Genomic DNA, 23350 nt, shown 5'->3' with positions numbered 1-23350 from the left:
TACAAATAAATGGTTCTTAAATTTACATTACTTACAATTGTTAGTGAACCTATGTACATTCATTTTCGTAAAGTTGTAAGTTCTGATTTAAGAGATGTACATGCGAAGTACCGAAGGAGTGAATGTAAATTGATAGACTTGAATTCAGTCGTAGAAATAAGTAAATAACCACTCATTTGTAAGGTGTTATTAGTTCAAAAATTGCATCACTTGCTTAAAAATTTAAATAATCCACGTGGACGGATTTGAAAAAATTGTGGGGGAGGGGGATTTTGGCGCCGCTACTGAACTCGGTCATATTTATTTCGTATCTACGGAGCGCGAAAGGGGGCGTTGCAGTCGGAAAACTCCTTTTCCCCGTTTCCCCGTGGTACCTACTCCTCTCACACGGGGGCGCCTATACTTAAGCGCCCCAAGTTCGGAAGAAATCGCCATCTATGGCGGTGTTTAACTATTAGGGTTATATTATTTTTCTTATGATCCTACTACAAAAAGATTCGGTAAGAAAATTAGTATTAAAATCATATGAAGTGTCAAACCTTTTGATATTACGTTACTTACGCTGCTATTATCAGGTGTTTTCACCAATTCTGATTTCCCTGATTCATACTAATTTTTTCGGAGAGTCAATGCTATTTCCCTGACCTTTTTTAGTCAATGACCTAACTGATATAAACCACCTTACCGCGTAAATATTAACAACAGAAACAAATTTCTTCATCGTACAAAATAGTCATACGTTTCAATTTGCTAATTTGAAATTTGGCATCGAAATGGAGGCGAACAATAACACTCTAATCCTACAACATAGTTAATTCATTTTATAATACTAATTTGCATAAAGAGATTCGGGAAATTTAAAATGCGAACAATTGTAACCAGACCATCTACCCCCAAGAGGGACATGTATCTTTATTTATTTATTTATTCGTGGTAAAAATGTCACCACCTACCCCCAAGAGGGACATGTATCTTTATTTATTTATTTATTCGTGGTAAAAATGTCACCACCGCGTGCTTAGACATAGACCACCTACCCCCAAGAGGGACATGTATCTTTATTTATTTATTTAGTAATAATACATAGCTGCTAAGCTAGATGTAGCTTATATGCAGCCATTGTGAGAAGAAAAAAACAATAGTTTATTAACAATGATTTGGTTATAATATAGTAGTTTAAACAAAAATGTAAAAAAAGGTATATTTTAAATAATATAGTTTATAATAAATTTTTATGTTTAACAATTAAGTTAAAGGAAAAAGGGAATGATTAAAAAATTAAATAATTCCCGGTATTTGATGTTTAATGAGGAATTTTGAAACGGATGTGCTCTCGAACGGCAGAACGGAAAGACCAACGGGTCTCTTAAGAAAAAGTTTCTTTGGGGAGGGAGTTCCAGTTATCAATAACCCGATATGTGAAATACCACTGCTTAAAATTAGTCCGCACTTTGGGCTTCATTATCTTTGCATCATGACCCCGGGTTTTACGAAGTGTGTCCAATTTGAAAAGTGATTCAGGGCATAACGCAGAGTGACCCTTCCACATACTCCAAAGTTGAATGACGTCATTTATAGCATGAAGTACAATGGGAGAGTCAAGTTTGAGTTTTTGGTTTCTGATCTCTTGTAGTAATTTAAAAAAAAAATATGTCTCGAATGGGATGCGGGACTTTTTTTTTAAGAGCGCGCCATCTCACGGCAAGTAGAGGCAGTTTTAAAGGTACAAATACGATCACGCGCGAGAATAAAAAAATTATTGTAGAAGCTGGTTCGCGCACGACTTTTTAATTTTTATTTTCGTAAAATTAAAGGACTTTCGGCACACCTTTTTTCGAGGTTGACGCGAGTCCTCCTTGGGGTAGTTGGTTTGCGGTTGCAATCGCGTCGGAAGTCCTCAGTTTGAAGGGGCGGATCATACTGGCGGACCATGGAGTGTATTGGGAGCAACGCTAAAAATTGTCTTAAACTTACAAGGAGACAGAGGTCGGGGATGGTTAACTTTTTTTCAATAGATAAAGCTCTCAAAATTATTCGTAAAACGTTTTGATCAATTAATTTATATTTCTGTATTATCCGATTAATTTTTTGATAAATTTGTAAAATTAATCGGAAAAACGACGTTTTTTCGATAAAAAGCTAAAGTTTTACGAATAATACATGTTTTTTAATCATTTCCCGAAATATTAACCGGTAAATTTCTTTGCTACATTTTTTTCCCGAAAAAAATCAATTTAAACATAGATAATGATTAACCGTTACCGACCTCTACAAGGAGACATCCCGAAGTGTTTCTCCCCGACTTTTTTCAAACTCGGGGGTTAAGTAGAAAGCTCCTAAAGTGAAAAGTTTCAAAACGGCCATTCGTGTTGACATGGCTACCAATAATGTTTTTCACAACTCAAGTTTAAACTTTCTTTCCGTAAAATAGCATGGCAAAATCACGGATTGTAAACCCCTACGATTTTACCGAGATTTTATTGATTTTACCATATGTAACATAATTACTCGTAAGTATGCCTCTGTACAACATTTCCATAGAAAATATTTCAATGAGACCTTGTTTCACGCGGAACATGAAATAAACGGACCCAAAAACTTCGAAATTCTTATAAGCCTTGTGCTATTGGAAAGGTTACCATGGAAACTAAATCTCGTGATCGCGAGGCACGAGCTAAACCATAGATTATCAAAGCCGGACACGCTCGAGGAATTAAAATTTTTAACTAACTTTCGTTTCCCATCAGTAAAGCTGATGACACGTTTTTCATCACGGAGTTGACAATGACGTAAATTACGTCATATCCCGTGAACAAGGTTTCATTAAAGAAAATGCTTTCACGGCATACTTATGAGCGATTATGTTACATATGATTTTACCCATTTTTATCGATTTTACCCATTTTTATCAATTTTACCCAATTGTTTTGCCAAAATTTTAATTTATTAATTTCTTGAAAATGTGAATCCGTTATTTTGCCGGTATGTTCCCATTTAACCCAATTTTACCTTCTCCCAAAGTTATCAGTTCTCCCAAAAACATGGTGTCCCATTTGTCCCAATTCCATTTCTCCGAACCGGAGTTCATTTAACCCAAAAATATGTATTCCCATTTTTCCCAACGATCAAGTTTCCCAAAAAAAATGATTCCCATTTCTCCCAACGATCAATATTCCCAAAAATATGGATTCCCCTTTCTCCCAATCATTATTTGGAATCGGTAAACAAAGTAAGTTTACCGTTTTGTGAATATGTGAATTGACTTGGCGTTAGGTTAGGTTAGGTTAGGATCCAAAACCCCAGAAGAATTCCTCGAAGCAATAAAATGGGGATTCGATGTAAAATGAAATGGGCAAAATTTGATGTACTTGCATATTAAAATAAAACTTAGATTCATGTTTATACCAAGTGTAATTTTTGGGACAAATGGGATTTGGGATAACTATTTTGGGACAAATGGGATTTGGGACAACTATTTTCGGACAAATGGGATTGGGACAAATAGGATTGGGAGAAATGGGATTGGGAGATATGGGAATTGGGAGAAATGGGATTGGGATAAATTGGAATTGGGAGAACTATTTTGGGCGAAATAGGGGTAAACCATTTTGCCATGCTATTTTACGTTAATAAGGTTTAAACTGGAGTTGTGAAAAACATTTTTGGTTGCCATGGCAAAACGAATGGCCATTAAAACTTTTCCCTTTAGTAGCTTTCAAGATACAGGAAGGTCTACTTAACCAACCGAGTTTGAAACAAATCGAGGAGAAAGACATTTTGATGTCTCCTTGTTAGTTATTCTCCTGAAGTATAAATTAATACGTTATATTTTGAAAGTTAAAATAATGCATAATTAATTACGCGGAGTCATATGTAGACAAAGTCTAAAAATGGGCATTTTGCAGATGAAGGACTTGCAGCACGACCATTTGGTGCGCTTCATCGGAGCCTGCATCGAAGACACGCCTGGGATCTCCTGTCTGGTCACCGAGTACTGTCCCAAGGGCAGCTTGCAGGTCCGTTACGCAATTGCGTGTCGTTCTAAATATAGACGAAATTAATTCGCTAGACTTATACAGACGGTTATCATTTCAATGGCTGGTCAAAGCGAGGTCATTATTTACTCTAACTTGATACTTCCAAACCCTTTTGCAGGATATTTTAGAGAATGAGCAGATTAAACTGGACTGGATGTTTCGATACTCTCTAATCCACGATTTAATAAAAGTACGTGTCAGCGATACTCTTTCTAGCTCCTCTCCCTTTTAAACTATACATACTCTATCACGTCTGCAAATCCCATTAAATTTTTAGTGAGACCTAGTCACACTATAGACTATATAACCTACTAGTTGGAATAGTACTAGCAACATTATATTTAGTCTATAGTCTGGCGCAATTTTCTCTCTTCGATTTACTCGCCCGTAGACATACGTTCTAAAACGCCTCACTCGGCGGCGCTGGAGTACCTCGATTTTGATGACGCATTTTCCGACCCCCCTTCGTTTCCCTTTTTTACTTTGCGACAAACTCTCATTAGCTACTATACCGTTCTGACACACTTTTGGGCCTTATGCTACTTTTGATATAGGCCTATTTCTTTTCAAAGATTCATATGGAAGTCGGGGTCGCACTTGCAGATTCGCCGACTGTGTTGCGAAATTAAATATTACAATTTTATTTCACAAATTAACGCGTTACGGGGCTCCTATTAGGTACCTATAAGTACCAGAAGTCCCTAAATTACTCTATTTTCAAAAGCTTCGGATCTCGTTATACTTCTGTTCAAGGGCAATTTTCCAAATAATGAGCGAGTTTCAATAATATTGGACACATGCGCGGGTAAACGAAAGAGCAGACGAGGATGGTAGTAGTCCCTTTGTTGTGACATTGTGACAAGTGTAATCCTAATTATTATTTTTAAAGCCTAGAAATGGCGGTGCGGTTATTAGAACTATCTCATTAACTAAGAGTGTGATAATTTAAAATATTTCAGGTTTTGGGATAATTTTGTTCAAATAAAGATATTTTGTTTAAATCATTGAAAAACATTTTTTCCCTAATTGTATTTTGTTTTAGATGTTGAGGTAACCCCGCCACTAGTTAAAAGTGTGTATATTATTTTTCATGAATTAAAATATAGTTAGTTTTATCATTATAGTTAGCTAGCATTTTACTGTTTAATAGTATGGAAAAAATATTTTTAATATTTCATTTATCCTGAAACCTTTATAAAGAATGTATTTGGATTTTATCGAATTTCAGGTGATCAAACACTGTTTCAAATGTTCAAATCAACTTATTTCCAAAATTAATTAGATCGAACGTCAAATGATCGAAAATACATTTGGGGGAAACTACACATATTTCGAAAATATAATGCAATTTGGCCTTAAATTCGACAAAGAAAAAGACTATAAAATATATAATAACCTAACAAAACTAACTATTCCCTTTAGAAAAATCTTCATCAGTTTAACTACACTTCCTCCTAAAACAGTACTTTGATAACTATTTGATCAACTGAAAATTCTATGAAATGCAACTACTCCGAACAAACGAAATTCGATCATTCGATAATTCGATCAAAACTGTATTTTTCACTCAAACGTACACCAGGGCCCCCAGTGGTCCTATAATTCCTATAAAATCCTATATTTTCAAAAGTGTCCTATAACATCCTATATTTTTAGCAAAATCATAGAAATTCCTATAAAATCCTATAATTTTGATGTTTTGCCCATTTCAAATCCATCGTCTCAGTTAAATTGCTAGATTTAGCTATAGGATAAATTCCTATACCAAGTCATTCTAGTCTATACTTTTGTTACTGTTAACATGGTTAGCTACTAGTATATGTTTGTGATAAAATGGTTAAATAGTTTCTATTTTTTAAGTGAAAATCAAAGATTTATTTCTCTAAATATAGATTTTGTTTTTAAATGCATAAAGTTAGTAAATTAAATAGCATATATAGTCATATAAATCCTATAATTTTGTAAAAATAGTCCTATAAAGTCCTATATTATTAGAAATATAATCCTATTTTTCCTATAAAAAATTTAAGATTTGAGTGGGGTCCCTGACGTACCTAAAAATTTATACTTACTTGTTAGGTATAAATCTTTCTGGCTATATAAATTAATTAATAAAACGAGAAGTACCTATAAAACATTTAGCCTCCCACTCAATGTTATGGAACATGGTTAGAGCAGCAAACACCGGTGGGCACACTCAATATTCAACCCACGTTCCCAAAGGGCAAAGCGCCGATCGCGTCCTCTGGTGGCAGAGGTTTGCAATATATCTACCGAAGTGTCTAGAGATCACCTCTTAGCTCTTCAAGATTAATCGCCGCGTAGTTTTGTTTGAGTAGACAAGTTTTCGAATTCCGCCACCGTGGCGCTGGCCTCAGGCGTTACTCTATGCTAACATTGTTAACTATTGAGTGTACCGTCCCTCATTTATTGGTGTTACCGTACAATATTTCAAAAGTCGTTTCATAAGAACCAAATAGTGAGGGGGAAAATACGAAATTTAGCGACTTTCCAAAGCTATTACACCGGGGAAATGTTTGTGGTATTTAAAGGGAATATAACCTGCAAAGCAATCTTTACGGAAGACCCCTTCAATTTTTCAAATGTCCCTGTACAGTGGCGCCAAACATTTTTAAAGCCGAAGGCAAGAGCGGCCAGAGCTGCAAGCGTTGGTGTTCCACACCAAATACCTGAGGTTATATTCCCTTTAACAGGTGGTAAATAATAGTAAATAACGTTATGGTATAAAATGTAAAAAGTGGGAAATAATGGTAGATAATTATAAATAATGTATGTTAACGAATTATTAACAGCATTTAAATCTTAAACCTATATTTAAAGAGGTAAAATCCGAGGTAAAACTTTTAAGAATTAGAATAGACTTGTAGGGTAATGAAAGTAAAGTTTAAGGTCATCTAGAGTTGATATTTAAAAATAGTAGATATACATGTATTGCGTTTTTGAATGATCTTGTTGAATTCACATATTATTTTGCAATATAAATTCATATATACCATTATTTACCATATTTACCACTAAACAAGGTGTTTCAAAAGATTATGCAAAAATTTGAAGGAGTTGTAGGGGGTGAGTTGAGAAGTATGCCTGTTTTTTTTTCCATTTCCCTACGATGAGTTGAAAGAGCTCCAGAGAGCTTCAAAGTGTGGCCTACTTGCCCCTGGAAGTAGGCTGCGACAAGAGCAAAACCAAGCAGCAGGGAAATGCGAACATTAAGGTTTGGGTTCGTGTGATAGGTAAAAAAAGGACTTTGTAAACCAATCAAGGTAACCAGCGTATAAAAGTAAACTTAAACAGTATCTAAAGTCCCTGCTGCTTGGTTTTGCGCTTGTTGCAGCCTACTTCCAGGGCTAATAGGCCACACATTGAAGCTCTCTGGCGTTCTTTTAACTCATCGTAGGAAAATGGGGAAAAAAAGGCATACTTCTCAACTCACCCCTACAACTTAAAATTTTTGCATAACCTTTTGAAACACCCTGTATACCGTTATTTACTATTGGTATGCACAATATTCTAAAAAAGTTGTATTTTTGGAACACTGTGTATTTTTGACATTTTACATCATTAGGCGAAGTAATACCATAAGTCAATAATATTATTCCATAAGGTTGTCACTTTGGGGAATATTTTACTGAGAGCTAGTAACGGAGTGACGTCATCACAAGAAGAAAATCTCCCCCTAGCGAGACGGTGCCAAAGACTACGTGTGACGCGTTAGTAATCGGACGCAAAACGGTGACGAAGCCCGTAATGCAGTCTGTATTGTGAATAACACTCAGTAAAACTTTGGCACGTGAAGAATAGGAAGAGTCACACTTATGTAATAATATTATACACTTACGGTAATACGGATAGTACATATTGAGCCGTGATAGCTTCCATTGAGACTGACTCTAGTCAGCCAAGTTACAAGTTTCAATTTAATGACCTACACACTCGTAAGACTATATTATATACTTTCATAAGTAACATAAGAAAAGAAGTATGACACTTCATATGGTTTTAATGCTAATTTCCTGACCGAACCTTTTTTCGACACTGACATTCTCGCCAAGCTCCTACTCGAACTTGCACTTGAATTGAGTAGCGTGTTATCGTTCTTGGTAGTGGTATTTTTGGCCTTGTTCATATATAGACACCAGAGGGCTCTGTGCGGAGAACTAAACCTTAATCGCGCAATAGCTCTGAAAATCAGTTCGGTGATAATTATTCCTAATTTACACACTTATTGTTATTATGTTACTTATGATATTTCTAATAAAACCCATTCTGGAAACCAAAAATTACCTTTAAAGGAAAAGTTCAGGTTGGGTAAGATTTGGATTGATTTGAAAGATCATGTGTAAATAAACTCAAAAATATCAGTCGTAAAATTGTATATTTTTTTTAATGACGATAAATTAATTTTTAAACGAGCCAAATTTACCCGCCAAGCGATCTGTCATTTTGTTTCGCGGTGACGTTTAAGGACTTTAATCACGCGCGTTTCGCGCTATCACAGTGCCCTGTGCCCTGCGCGCGTTTGCTCCGCGTGCGGTCTGTCTGAGGGAAGACGAAAGAAAATGGCAGCTCGCTTGGCGGGTAGATTTCAGTCGTTTAAAAATTAATTTATCGTCATTTAAAAAATATACAATTTGACGACTGATATTTTTGAGTTTATTTAAACATGATTTCTGAAATAGACCCAAGTTTTACCCAACCTGGTCTTTTCCTTTAAGAGTATATAGATCAGCCAAAAAAAATTGAACCGCTGGTGAGATTATTGAGCAACCGCGTGAGCGAGCTTAAGTCTTTCTCCCGTTTTCCAATTTTGATTTAATCTTCAAAATTCTGAGCGCCAATTTTACGAGAACAATGTTCTGCCAGCATTGAAGGCAATTTTAATTCTCGTTACCACCCTTTATAGCTTATAGGGCAGACCGCCGTATTAGGAGAGAGAGAGCTAAATATTAACTTTTTGGTTTTTCCTCCGTCGGCGGCGCCACCAGGGAATGGCCTATCTGCACAACAGCGAACTGCGTAGTCATGGCAACCTCAAATCCTCCAACTGCGTGGTGGATTCTCGCTTCGTATTAAAAATCACCGATTTCGGTCTGCACGAACTGCGGAGCTACGACGAAAATGAAAACGAAGATTCGTACGCCCTTTGGAGACGTAAGCTCAAACAATTACAGCTTTTTTTCTCTTTTCTAAGTCGTATTTTTCCCGTCTAGCCAAGCGCTATGTCGGTTTTTATTTTCAAATTAAAGCTAGGTTTCCAACTGAAAACAAGATGTCACATACATTTAGTTACACACAATGTTATAACTATATTTTAAATATTAAATCTAATTTTTGAATGTTTTTTTCAATCATCTTGTGCATTAACATAATAAACCCAAGAGGAATTTTTTCGAAAATGAATTTTTCGAGTTACCTGGTTTTTGGAAATAAGGTAGTGAAACGCGACCACGTTAATTTCAATTAAATTTTAGACTAACCGAATTTTTCGAGTTACCTGGTTTTGGAAATAAGGTAGTGAAACGCAAACACGTTAATTTCCATTAATTTTTAGACGAAACCGAATTTTTACCTGGTTTTGGAAATAAAGTAAGTAAATTCCAACTTCTGCTAATCTAATCCTTACCCAAGTAAATTTAAACTTCTCGTAGGTGTACAAATCCACCCTAGAGCAAATTACGACTTCTCGTAGCTAATCTAATCTTTACCCAAGTAAATTTCAACTTCTCGTAGGTGTACAAATCCACCCTAGAGCAAATTACGACTTCTCGCAGCTAATCTAATCTTTACCCAAGTAAGTTTCAACTTCTCGTAGGTGTACAAATCCACCCTAGAGCAAATTACGACTTCTCGCAGCTAATCTAATCTTTACCCAAGTAAATTTCAACTTCTCGTAGGTGTACAAATCCACCCTAGAGCAAATTACGACTTCTCGTAGCTAATCTAATCTTTACCCAAGTAAATTTCAACTTCTCGTAGGTGTACAAATCCACCCTAGAGCAAATTACGACTTCTCGTAGCTAATCTAATCTTTACCCAAGTAAATTTCAACTTCTCGTAGGTGTACAAATCCACCCTAGAGCAAATTACGACTTCTCGCAGCTAATCTAATCTTTACCCAAGTAAATTTCAACTTCTCGTAGGTGTACAAATCCACCCTAGAGCAAATTACGACTTCTCGCAGCTAATCTAATCTTTACCCAAGTAAATTTCAACTTCTCGTAGGTGTACAAATCCACCCTAGAGCAAATTACGACTTCTCGCAGCTAATCTAATCTTTACCCAAGTAAATTTCAACTTCTCGTAGGTGTACAAATCCACCCTAGAGCAAATTACGACTTCTCGTAGCTAATCTAATCTTTACCCAAGTAAATTTCAACTTCTCGTAGGTGTACAAATCCACCCTAGAGCAAATTACGACTTCTCGTAGCTAATCTAATCTTTACCCAAGTAAATTTCAACTTCTCGTAGGTGTACAAATCCACCCTAGAGCAAATTACGACTTCTCGCAGCTAATTTAATCTTTACCCAAGTAAATTTCAACTTCTCGTAGGTGTACAAATCCACCCTAGAGCAAATTACGACTTCTCGCAGCTAATCTAATCTTTACCCAAGTAAATTTCAACTTCTCGTAGGTGTACAAATCCACCCTAGAGCAAATTACGACTTCTCGCAGCTAATCTAATCTTTACCCAAGTAAATTTCAACTTCTCGTAGGTGTACAAATCCACCCTAGAGCAAATTACGACTTCTCGTAGCTAATCTAATCTTTACCCAAGTAAATTTCAACTTCTCGTAGGTGTACAAATCCACCCTAGAGCAAATTACGACTTCTCGCAGCTAATCTAATCTTTACCCAAGTAAGTTTCAACTTCTCGTAGGTGTACAAATCCACCCTAGAGCAAATTACGACTTCTCGCTGCTAATCTAATCCTTACCCAAGTAAATTTCAACTTCTCGTAGGTGCACAAATCCACCCGAGAGCAAATTACCACTTCTAGAAGTTAATCTAATCTTTACGCAAGTAAATTCCAACCCCACGCAGTTACCCAAATCGAAACCAAAGCAAATCTCAACGCCTCGCAGTTGATGTAATCCATCCCAGAGCAAATTCCGAGTTTTTGACGGATCACAGTTGATCAAATCCATCACAAACTGGACAGTTTTATTTTCGAGATTGATCAAATTTAAGTGGAAGTTTGACCAGTAATAGTCAGTGCTAGAGTGCATCCGAACAGCTCGAGGTGCGAGACACCCACATAGGGTCTTATCCATCTCCTTTCTTGGCTGGATGTTTTTTCCCCGTTGGCTGTTTTTTAACCCGAATCCATTCGCCGGTGAGATAAGATTAGAGCCAGAGAGAGAATTTGGAACGAAAAAAGTTGGTGATTGAGTTGGACGTGCGCTCTCGGGCTTTCCTCGCGTATATTTTGGGCAAAATCGCCCAGAGAAAGAAAGAACCTCAATTGGGCAGAAAAGGGTCGGCTCGCCTTTACATACGAGAAACGGGCTCTCTTCCTACAGATATATTGGCCCAAAATGTACACTCAATAAAATGTCTTTTTTTCCGGGTAATTGGTTTTTAACCCGCCGCCAAAGTGCCATCCGAAGGAAAAGGCAATTTCTTAGCTTCCATTTGTCCCATCAATAAGAGCAAGATACCAGCCTTAGTCACGACGCTAAAAAGCTTATCTTTGAAGTTCCGAAGGGGAAAACATTAAGGTACTTAAAGGAAAGTGAAGGAAAGTTGAGATTCATATGTCCACGACGTAGAAATCTAAAATAAAAAAATTAGTTCAATATTTGTATAATTGATTAGTTATTGAAAGACAGATACCTCGAAGCATTGAAATAATAACCTACTTTATTTCAGTTCCTTCTTTAGCCGAAATTTCTTTAAAATTAATAACTAAACAATTATATTACCTCAAACCCTGGCAATTAAATTTTCAATTTATGGTATACATTATATATTAAGCTTCACTTAAAGGGAATAAAACCTGCCAAGCAATCTTTATGTAAGACCCCTTCAATTTTTCAAATTTCCCTGTACAGTGGCGCCAAACATTTTTAAAGCCAAAGGCAAGAGCGGCCAGAGCGGTAAACGTTATTGTTCCACACCAAATACCTGAGGTTATATTCCCTTTAAATAATATATATAAATTTATCATATGCAATTAATGAAATGAAACAAAATAGAAGTACATAAATAAACTAAATGAAATATTTGTATATTACAAGAAGGCCTTTTGAGCTGAATTATTTTAAATTTTACTGCTAAGATGAGACCAGTGTTGGGGATTTTCGTCATTCACCGCTCGCACTCGCTAGCATAATATCCACTCACGCTCACGCATTTTTGAGCGGTAAAATAAGCGCTCCTCTCTTTCCGCTCTTTTTTGAGCGCTGAATTTGGCGCTCCTCTCATTTTCGTTTCGCGCTCTTTTAAAAAAACATTTTGCCACTCAAATTTCGCTCATAAAAACAAAAGCGCTCACAATTAGAGGAGCGGTGCACATTACTGGATGATACCGATTTTAAATTAGTTATGGAATTCCAGTGACTTTAGAAAACTACTATCTGTGTTAAACATTGTTACAATAGAAATGGAGTGAGAAACTACTAATGTTAAATTTTAATTTATCAACATTGCATTAATGAAACTGCTTAGAAATTAAAATTTAATATTAAAATTAGATAGATGAAGTGAGTACCACATTGCGAAAAGAAACGAAATTAATAATGAGATCTAAACAGTAAACATGGTTTAAAATTCGCAACAGGAATTTATATTAACGTGTAAATATCCAACTGTCGAAGCAGGAACAGGTCCACTAAAACGTTGGTTGTTAAAATAAATTTATATTGGAATTTTAAACCGATTTTTAACATATAATCTCCTCAAAATAACCGAGTTGGGGTACACCAATTTTTAACTCTCATCGTTAATTCTGGTGAACCTAAAATCTCCTAAAAATTACCCGAATTAGGGTAAAGTATGCCAGACTTAAATCTGAAAGCTTGCTTCACTAAAATACAATCTAAAAATGTCTAATTCCTAACAGGATGACAGTGAAATTAAATTAAGCTTTATTTATTTTTATAAAAACTTGTAGAGGTTAAAAGTAAAAGTAAGTTAAGGGAGCTGTTGGCTCGCGTGGCACGAAGGGCTTGCCACCACCCTCCTAGTCCAGTTAAGGGAGTTGTTGGCTCGCGTGGCACGAAGGGCTTGCCACCACCCTCCTAGTCCAGTTAAGGGAGCTGTTGGCTCGCGTGGCACGAAGGGCTTGCCACCACCCTCCTAGTCCAGTTAAGGGAGCTGTTGGCTCGCGTGGCACGAAGGGCTTGCCACCACCCTCCTAGTCCAGTTAAGGGAGCTGTTGGCTCGCGTGGCACGAAGGGCTTGCCACCACCCTCCTAGTCCAGTTAAGGGAGCTGTTGGCTCGCGTGGCACGAAGGGCTTGCCACCACCCTCCTAGTCCAGTTAAGGGAGCTGTTGGCTCGCGTGGCACGAAGGGCTTGCCACCACCCTCCTAGTCCAGTTAAGGGAGCTGTTGGCTCGCGTGGCACGAAGGGCTTGCCACCACCCTCCTAGTCCAGTTAAGGGAGCTGTTGGCTCGCGTGGCACGAAGGGCTTGCCACCACCCTCCTAGTCCAGTTAAGGGAGCTGTTGGCTCGCGTGGCACGAAGGGCTTGCCACCACCCTCCTAGTCCAGTTAAGGGAGCTTTTGGCTCGCGTGGCACGAAGGGCTTGCCACCACCCTCCTAGTCCAGTTAAGGGAGCTTTTGGCTCGCGTGGCACGAAGGGCTTGCCACCACCCTCCTAGTCCAGTTAAGGGAGCTGTTGGCTCGCGTGGCACGAAGGGCTTGCCACCACCCTCCTAGTCCAGTTAAGGGAGCTTTTGGCTCGCGTGGCACGAAGGGCTTGCCACCACCCTCCTAGTCCAGTTAAGGGAGCTGTTGGCTCGCGTGGCACGAAGGGCTTGCCACCACCCTCCTAGTCCAGTTAAGGGAGCTGTTGGCTCGCGTGGCACGAAGGGCTTGCCACCACCCTCCTAGTCCAGTTAAGGGAGCTGTTGGCTCGCGTGGCACGAAGGGCTTGCCACCACCCTCCTAGTCCAGTTAAGGGAGCTGTTGGCTCGCGTGGCACGAAGGGCTTGCCACCACCCTCCTAGTCCAGTTAAGGGAGCTGTTGGCTCGCGTGGCACGAAGGGCTTGCCACCATCCTCCTAGTCCAGTTAAGGGAGCTGTTGGCTCGCGTGGCACGAAGGGCTTGCCACCACCCTCCTAGTCCAGTTAAGGGAGCTGTTGGCTCGTGTGACACGAAGGGCTTGCCACCACCCTCCTAGTCCAGTTAAGGGAGCTGTTGGCTCGCGTGGCACGAAGGGCTTGCCACCACCCTCCCAGTCCAGTTAAGGGAGCTGTTGGCTCGCGTGGCACGAAGGGCTTGCCACCACCCTCCTAGTCCAGTTAAGGGAGCTGTTGGCTCACGTGGCACGAAGGGCTTGCCACCACCCTCCTAGTCCAGTTAAGGGAGCTGTTGGCTCGCGTGGCACGAAGGGCTTGCCACCACCCTCCTAGTCCAGTTAAGGGAGCTGTTGGCTCGCGTGGCACGAAGTGTTGGCTCGCGTGGCACGAAGGGCTTGCCACCATCCTCCTAGTCCAGTTAAGGGAGCTGTTGGCTCGCGTGGCACGAAGGGCTTGCCACCATCCTCCTAGTCCATTTATTAAAGGCATTTGAAGTCGTTAGATGACCTGGGCCTGAGGTGGTGCCTTAAGTATTAGCCTAGCTGATTATTATTATAATCGGTCGATTACGGCCAAACATTTATTATTTACGTCAACTTAACTAATTATTAATAATAATAATTAATAATAATTAACTTATAATTTCTAACAAGATGACAACACTATATTTACATTAAGTTTCAGTGACAATTTCGAAAAATGAAAGATAAATATTTATTATTTATTTAAGTGCATAGAAACTTCGTATACTTACATCACTGACCAGTTAACCCATCGTGTTCACTGGATTTTAGGCAAATAATACGAATATGAAGTTTCTGAAAATTAGTGACTTCATTATTTTTTCGATTGGTAAAACGCGCGCTTAATAAGTAAATAGGCTCCCGAACCCGATCAGAGGCCAAACATTTATTTTGGCCGTTCGTTGATTTGATTGGACAATTTCGCTTTCCCCAAATTAGAAAGAAAGTAACACCGAAGTCCCAATTGACTCTTCGCTAGATGAAAAAGGAATTAGCTGGCTTAATAAGAAATAACCCAGTCTGCCTCGCTGGAAAGCAAACCTAGCGGGGCTATTGGCTGATTGACTTCGGAAGGAATTCCTGAGACGGACTCTGTGTATAAGTCTAAAACGTTGCCCCGGCACCTAAATGACCTTCGCAATAAGCGGAGATGATGGCGAAATCGATAGCGGAGTACCACCCGGAATGAACGATCGACCATACCGAGACTAATCCCGGCTTTATGGTTGGCGTCTTCCCTACAAAGACAAAACAACGTGTATGACAGGATCGGATAAGTTTCGGAGTTTCGGAAGTACGGGACGTGAAAGCCCAATGATTTTATTTATTTACTACTCTCGAAGCGGTTGAGAGGGTGATAATGGATATGATCAAGATTAATATAAAACTAGCCGAATACGAAAGGCCGAGCGGCTTTAGCTAAGATTCAATTTTTAAAAGCTAATGACTAGGGGTGTGCAAAATATTTGGTTAGACCAAATAATTCGATCGAATACCAAATTGAATATTCGATTCGTCGAATCGAATAGCACTTGGGAAAGATCTGCTCCTTCGTGTTTTACATATATTTAAAAACTCGAGATTTTAATGAAGTGGTGTTTGCAAAGCATTAAAAATATAGCAGATCCTTTGATTTTAATTGTAGTTAGTAGTTACTAAAAAATAAAAGTCGCTAGCTGACTTGGACCTAGGGTAGTTAAACTTTAAAAATGTGTATTTTAAATTTTGTTTGGAAAAGTTTTCTTTGAAAAAGTTAAGTATTATATAGTTTAAATTTATTAAATAAAATAAAATAAAATAAAATATAAATTTTGGTTTAGTATTTTACTATTGCAAGTAAAATGAACAGTGATTTCAATTACTTTTTATTTTTTGACAAATATGCAAACTATTTGGTTATTTCAAAACCAAATACGTCCAATTATTTGGTATTCGAAATACTATTTGGTATTTGATCAGTTAACAGGCTTAAAATTTTGCTCTAAAAATATTCGACCAAATTATTTGACGTTATAAATATTCGATTTGGTATTTGACGTGCCTTGAAAAAAATATTTGATATTCGATTTGATCCCCAAAAAATGATATTTGCACACCTCTACTAATGAACGAAAAATAACATTTTGGAATAAATCTTTAAAATTTTTGGCGTTCTACGATGTTTTTAATATTTAATTTAATATTGTAGTGAAAAGTAGTTTTTGGGGCTGTTCGAAAATTTCACACCGAATAGGGTTTGAGTGCTACCTGAAATTTATCAAATATCTCCTACGAGAATAGGATCCATATTTAGGGCATAGAAACATGTATCTCCGGCTCGAGGCACATTTCAATTGGAGCTAATTTCCCTCCAAGTGTGAAACGTTATCTGTTACTGAGCCTAAAGATGAAAATTTTTAAAATTATTTATAAATAATAATTTATGACGCATTTTCTATTTCTGTTCTTGCGAAAGCATTTCGAAAAATCAGCGATAACTTGCGAAGATACTTGATTCAAATAAATACAATTAGCAATATAAAATTTTGTTGTTACTAAATGTGACAGGGAAGAAGTCACTAAAATGTATTTTAATCCTAATTTATTTATTTTATACACAGTATCAAATCTCAGATATATAATTAGTTTCTTAATGATGAACACTAATTACAGACTTAATTTTAACTCCATTTTAATCATATTAAGGTTAATTGCGATATTAGGTATTTGGTTACGTAACTGAAAGATTTTTTCACAATGCTATTAGTGAACGGACCCCATTCGCTTGTAACTCTTTACCTAAGATTAACCGAAGAAAAAACTAATCTAAAAATCTATTCCCAATTAAAAAAACAACAAAACACGAACCTCATTAGCTTTTGTAATTAAAAATTAATTGGGTCATATATCAGCCATAACCCAAATGAAAAAAATATTTATATGCCTTTAATTAAACTTTCAAACGTAAAACATTTTTTAGTTTTTTTTTTAAAGTAATAACTTTTCAAAAGAAAATATTGAATTATTCTGCTCTATTTACTTAAAACGTGCTTAGCGAAAGTGAGTCAACCGAACGTAATCAATAACATTTCGTGGCATCAGAAGTAAATAAAATCTACCTAGTTTATAAAAATGTAACATTTCAATGGGAACTTGTTTACCGCCAATTTACCAACATAACAACCGCAACGTAAAGTAGCTATTAAATTACCGTGTGTATTACCCCGCATTCTCCACAATCTGACAATTTACCACCTTTGTCACTTCGGCGTAGTTGTTAAATTTTATAATAAAACCATATAGATATATTTATTTATAAATAATATTTTTCAAATCCATGAACATATAAATTCATTGTATTATGTATTTCTGCCGCACTATTTTTTCTTAAGAAACTTTTTGAAGCTAATAATATTGTCAGACATTAATACTCTCTCTAATATACATGTTTATGCTATAGGATTCTGTTAATTTTCAAGAGGTTTTAGTTTAACTCTACAGATATTTAGCTATACGCAATTCGACTAAGTGGCATACTTATGGAGGTATTTGTAGACTTATGGTAAGACTCACAACGTACGAAACCGTTTTCTTATAAAAGGTCGTTGAGATCGATTTGAAGGTATATGTTTCAAGTAAATAATAAAACTAAATAATACTGTTTTTGACAATCGAAAAGTTCAAAGCTTTTAAACAAATTTGCTTGCCGAAATAATATTGTATCCATTGTATAGTAAATATAATACGTTTAAAAAAAAAATGTGTACCGGGGTCATTCACCAAGAAAAAGAATAAAGTTTTTCAATCTCCAGATGACGCTAGAGACGTTCTTGATTTTTGCGTCTACTCGTGATTATCTGCTTTGTTGGCGGCGCGTCTGAGTGGGCCACCTGAATTAATGGCTTTAAAAGTCGCTTGATGACTTAGGCTTAAGGTGGTGCCAAGGGTATTAGCCTAGCTGATTATTATTATTATTATTATTATTATTATTATTATTAGTGGGGTGGCGGAGTGGTTAGCGCTTTCGCCTCGCGGCAAGAGGAGCCGGGTTCGATCACCAATTTGTGGCACTGGGTAAAAACTCGGAACTACTCCTTCCGCGTTGAGTTTGCAAGTCCTCTCCCCACTGGTTAAAGGGGTTTTCCCCCGAGTTCTTCGGTTTCCCCTTCCCATAAAAACTTGTCGAGGTTAACGGTAATAGTTAGTGTAGGGAGCTGTTGGCTCGCGTGGCATGAAGGGCTGGCCACCACCCTCCTACGAATTGTAACCCGGCCACCTGTTTAAAAGGCATTATAAGTCGCTAGATGACTTGGACCTAAGGTGGTGCCTTGGGTATTAGCCTAGCTGATTATATATATATATATATTATATATTATTATTAAAAAACGTTCTATCTCAAATCGGGGGTTTGTGATTCAGAAAATGCACTTGCATACTGTAGTTCATTTACTTCTGGAAGTAGCTTATTGATTACATATATAAAGAACCTTAAGCTAATGGAAATATACGTTTAAATCTAGGTTGTGGTCCCTTAATACCATACATACTGACGAAAACATTTTTTTAAATAAATCCAATATTATTTCCACCATTTATATATTCATTACTAAAACATGAATTAGATCTAAATTCTTCGTGCGTAGTTTAAATTTGGGTTAAGTATTTCCGCCTATTAACTTAACGTAACTTGAAAGCACTTGTGTTCTGAATCAGAACTATCTCTGCACAACAACATAAAGTTTCAGTTTGATTAAAAAATCAGATGCTATTCTATAGAATAACATCTGATATTTTAATACTTTTTATACTTATCAACTATAGTTGATAAGTATTAAATCAGATTTATCACTACTATCTCGTGGCATGCAGGGCTTGCCACCACCCTCCTACGCATTGTAACCCGGCCACCTGAATTAAGGGCTTCAAATGTCACATGATGACTTAGGCCTAAGGTGGTGCCTTGGGTATTAGCCTAGCTGATTATTATTATTATTATTATTACATTTAGTAACCCATACCCAAACACCCAAAATTTACTGTACCAGTCTTAGGACGGATATACTTAACGTATTCTAAATCAATGAATATTCAAAATCACCCGAGATTTGTCCATGTATACCATATTGGGGGTAATTTTTTTCTCTATAAAGAGATAGTGGTGCTACTCCATAGCATTTTTTAATTTAATTTTTAAAATGGCTCAAAGCGTTTTGTATTCAGTAAGAAGAATATGTGATAGCTTTATCCTTAAATACTATTATTTTCTTAAAATTTGTAACTTCACCGGTTCCCACTGATTTTTAAATATTAATTTTGCAAATGCGGATTAAATTCGTTATTATAGTGATTTCACAGGAAATAAATTTGATTTTTAAAAACGTTAATATCTAGTAAGTGTACTTTGTAAATTTTAAATCGTCTGTGAGAGTTTTTACCGGAGGCTAATTTTTGGGTGGTGATGTGGTTTACGCTTCAGCGACTTGGCGAGAAAATCGAACTCTTTAAAAACTGCTTCGAATTTTCACCTACACGTTTTCAAAAGGGTTGATAAATCTGTCTACTATTCTGTCATTATCTAATATTTAATTTCATTTGAAATATTTTTGAAATTAGTAATAAAATTCAGATTATATCAAAAGCATTCGGCTCTCTAATACGTTATTAACTTGATACATGTTCCGTCTCAAGCCTTTGTTGATTTTTCAAATTGCGTTATCTCAAAATTTTATACTTATCTCCAAGATTGATATTATTTACTTTTGATTCAATGTAAAAAACTCATTACACGTCGAAGATTTCGAAAAGATCACAAAAAGAATTGTTCGTAACTTCCACGAGTAAGAAGGTGACTCAGGTCGATACGAGGAAAAGAATTTGTAATGCGAAATGATCAAAGAGCAAAAGCCGATGAGGTTTCTTCCTTTGCCATCTCGAGCTGGAGAAAGCGCATACATTATTCTTTACGTTGGCAGTGGCCATTTCGCAGCCCCTCGTAACACACCTATACGCAAACACAAGAAGCTACACAGAAAGTCGAGTGACTCTCCAGCGGCCAATAGCGAAGAGGCCGCTTCTTTTTAGTTTCACATCGAATTATATTTCGACAGAAACTATTGCTATCACCGAAATGTTGTACGGTGTTGTCCTTTCCAACAGTTTAGAGAAATAAACCCTGCTGGAGTAGCGGACGGGTGAGGAGCACAGCTCGCCAACAATTTTGGTCTCTAGTCTCCAGTCCTCCAGTTTCAACTGGAAGGTTGGGCCTCCAGTTTTCGGTCCTCCAGTTTCCAATAGAAAGTCGGGCGTCCAGTTGTCTGTCCTCCAGTTGCCAATGTAAGGTTGGGCCTCCAGTCACCGGTCCTCCAATCTCCACTGGAAGGTCGGGACTCCAGTCTCTGGTCCTCCAGTCTCCACTGCAAGGTTGGGCCTACAGTCTCCACTGGAAGGTCGGGCCTCCAGTCTCCAGTCCTCCAGTTTCCAATGGAAGGTTGGGCCTCCAGTCTTCGGTCCTCCAGTTTCCAAAGGAAAGGTTGGGCCTCCAGTCTCCGGTCCTCCAGTTCCCAATGGAAGGTTGGGCCTCCAGTCTCCGGTCCTCCAGTTTCCAATGGAAGGTTGGGCCTCCAGTCTCCGGTCCTCCAGTTTACAATGGAAGGTTGGGCCTCCAGTCTCCGGTCCTCCAGTTCCCAATGGAAGGTTGGGCCTCCAGTCTCCGGTCCTCCAGTTTCCAATGGAAGGTTGGGCCTCCAGTCTTCGGTCCTCCAGTTTCCAAAGGAAAGGTTGGGCCTCCAGTCTCCGGTCCTCCAGTTTCCAATGGAAGGTTGGGTCTCCAGTCTCCGGTCCTCCAGTTCCCAATGGAAGGTTGGGCCTCCAGTCTCCATCGCAACTAGAGGCCTTTTGATTTAGGCCACGCCTACCGTGACAAAATATCGGAAACCGCGAGTCCCCTTAGATTCTTGGTCCATGATAAGATCATGGCAGCATGGGACAATGTTATCATACATAGTACTTAGTCACTTCTACGTGTTCTTGGTGAAACTAATATTCCGGCTTTGTTGACTTGTTTAATTCCGCGCGGGGTCAAAATGTAATTTACCAGCGAGCCTTCTTTTTTCGTTCTTCGGCGAAAGAAACCTTTCCTTAAGTGCAGATTTTAAGGAAACACCTTGAGAGACAATTGCTATCGCTTTATCAGACCACGCGCACAAAAAAGGCGCGCACAATTTTGTTATCTTCGGCACTCTGCTTCGTTTAGGCGGCAAATTTCCTTTCTTATTCCCACGTCGACCACCAGAGGCGCCAGCGTAGCACATCAGTACCTTCTTCAAAATATTCCCAAAACTACATCTCTACCGTCTCAGGCGCTTTTTCCAAAGAAAATAAGGAGACAAATAATCCCGGGATATGTTAGGGATTCTCACTGACAGATTTTTATCCGGAAGTTCACGTAAATTAGGATTGATAAATAATTAAATATTCTTAGGCAGTGGAATTTTACATTATTCAACTTAAGATGAAGTACGACGCAAAAGTTTTCAACCGTGATGCGGTGTATGCTTCCACATTAAAAAGTGCCTAGAGCCGGCGACGGTACATGTTTCATTTTCTAGATGCATAAATATCTCATTAAAGATGTAATATAAATTTCTGAAAGTAATTTTTCTAGGCACGGTTGAATTAAAATTATATTGTTTTTGGATAATTAAGTATGCATTGCGTTGCCTATATGACAAATATCAGGGCCGTTTTATCCAATGGGCACTGTGCCCAGGGCCTACGAAAGTTTGAAGAGGCCTACGAAGGTTCGAAAGGGTCTACGAAAGTTTGAAGAGGCCTACGAAGGTTCGAAAGGGTCTACGAAAGTTTGAAGAGGCCTACGAAGGTTCAAAAGGGTCTACGAAAGTTTTTCAGTATGAAAAAATTCAATTGTCTTCGTAGAAATAGGACTTACAAAGGTCTTAGTGCCTAGGGCCTACGAAGGTCTTAAAACGGCACTAACAAATATTAATAGGCTAAATTTAGTACAAGTGCCTGCAGAATTATGGTATCCACCTCAAAGTCGTGCTCAGGGTAAAGTAGCCCAACGGTAATAGGAGGAAATAAATCCATTAAAATCGGGTTATTATGACGGATAAACGACTAGCTAGTTTTTGTGATTAACCAGGATACACGAAGAAGTCAAAAGTGTTTGGACGATACTACAGCAATGGCTAAAATACAGTCCACGCTTTGAAATTGATCATATTTAAGCAAAATTAGTAGCGGCGCAACTCGACAAATTCTATTTGTTTTCCGAAGCTCACTTGAGCTACTTCGAATAAACTTACGTCGAAATCGGATTCAATGGACAGTTTGAGATTCAGTATTGAACCGATTTAGCCAGTCGTGGCTTTTAGCTAGTCAAATAACAAATTAATTCTCGTAGCATACCCCGAACCCGATAAAGCGTCTAAAGTAAATGAGTTCGAAGGAGCCGACGGTCTATTTTTGGGATCAAAACGCCCCTTCCTATTGTCCGGCGATTTCAATGTCCCATCGACCTGACATACCAAGAACAGTCAGATAAGAGTGCTCGGCTCTTTCTTTGAATTTGACGACGACGGTTCGTTGGAGCGAACTTTGTTGGAGCGCGATAATAGGCGAGGAATAGTGAAATCTCCCCGGGCTAGATCCCCAAATAATTGGCCTATACTCCTTTTCCAATTCTAATTTGAACTTAAACCCGGCTTGTATTCGTAGTTGGCGTAATCAGTGGCGGACTGGCCATAGAGTGAACCTGCCCGATGGCAGGTGTGCCCCATTGACCGTTCATGAAGTGGGCCCCATGTGGGCCCCAATAAACACGATAGCGTTATAGTTGTTAAGGCTGGGACCCTTTGTCTCCTGGTAGTCAATAATATTAGACCCAGTCCGCCACTGTGCGTAATTATACCGGAGTATCCCCACAGGGAAAAATATATTTATTTAAATTAATGTCGTCTCTACCAGACCCGGAATTCTTGGGCGTTTTGCCGTAATAGTGTTTCCCAAAATAACGTTTTTGAGATA

At 38.1% G+C, this 23350-nt stretch overlaps 1 protein-coding gene across 1 annotated transcript in view; it reads left to right on the top strand.

Moving 5' to 3' along the window:
• LOC149922888 (atrial natriuretic peptide receptor 1) overlaps positions 1-23350 on the top strand; it is a 151109-nt gene that overhangs the window by 60676 nt on the left and 67083 nt on the right. The window contains exons 9-11 of the mRNA XM_090162321.1: positions 3906-4016; positions 4156-4227; positions 9044-9209. Of these exons, the coding sequence (XP_090018447.1) occupies positions 3906-4016; positions 4156-4227; positions 9044-9209 (349 nt within the window). The remainder of the gene's footprint in view (positions 1-3905; positions 4017-4155; positions 4228-9043; positions 9210-23350) is intronic.

The sequence above is a fragment of the Leiobunum rupestre genome, chromosome 11 (assembly GCF_980474605.1).
Source record: "Leiobunum rupestre chromosome 11, qqLeiRupe1.1.hap1, whole genome shotgun sequence".
NCBI lineage: Eukaryota > Metazoa > Arthropoda > Arachnida > Opiliones > Sclerosomatidae > Leiobunum > Leiobunum rupestre.
Note: the sequence above shows the minus strand (reverse complement) of the source record. Positions and strands in the feature narration are given on the sequence as shown.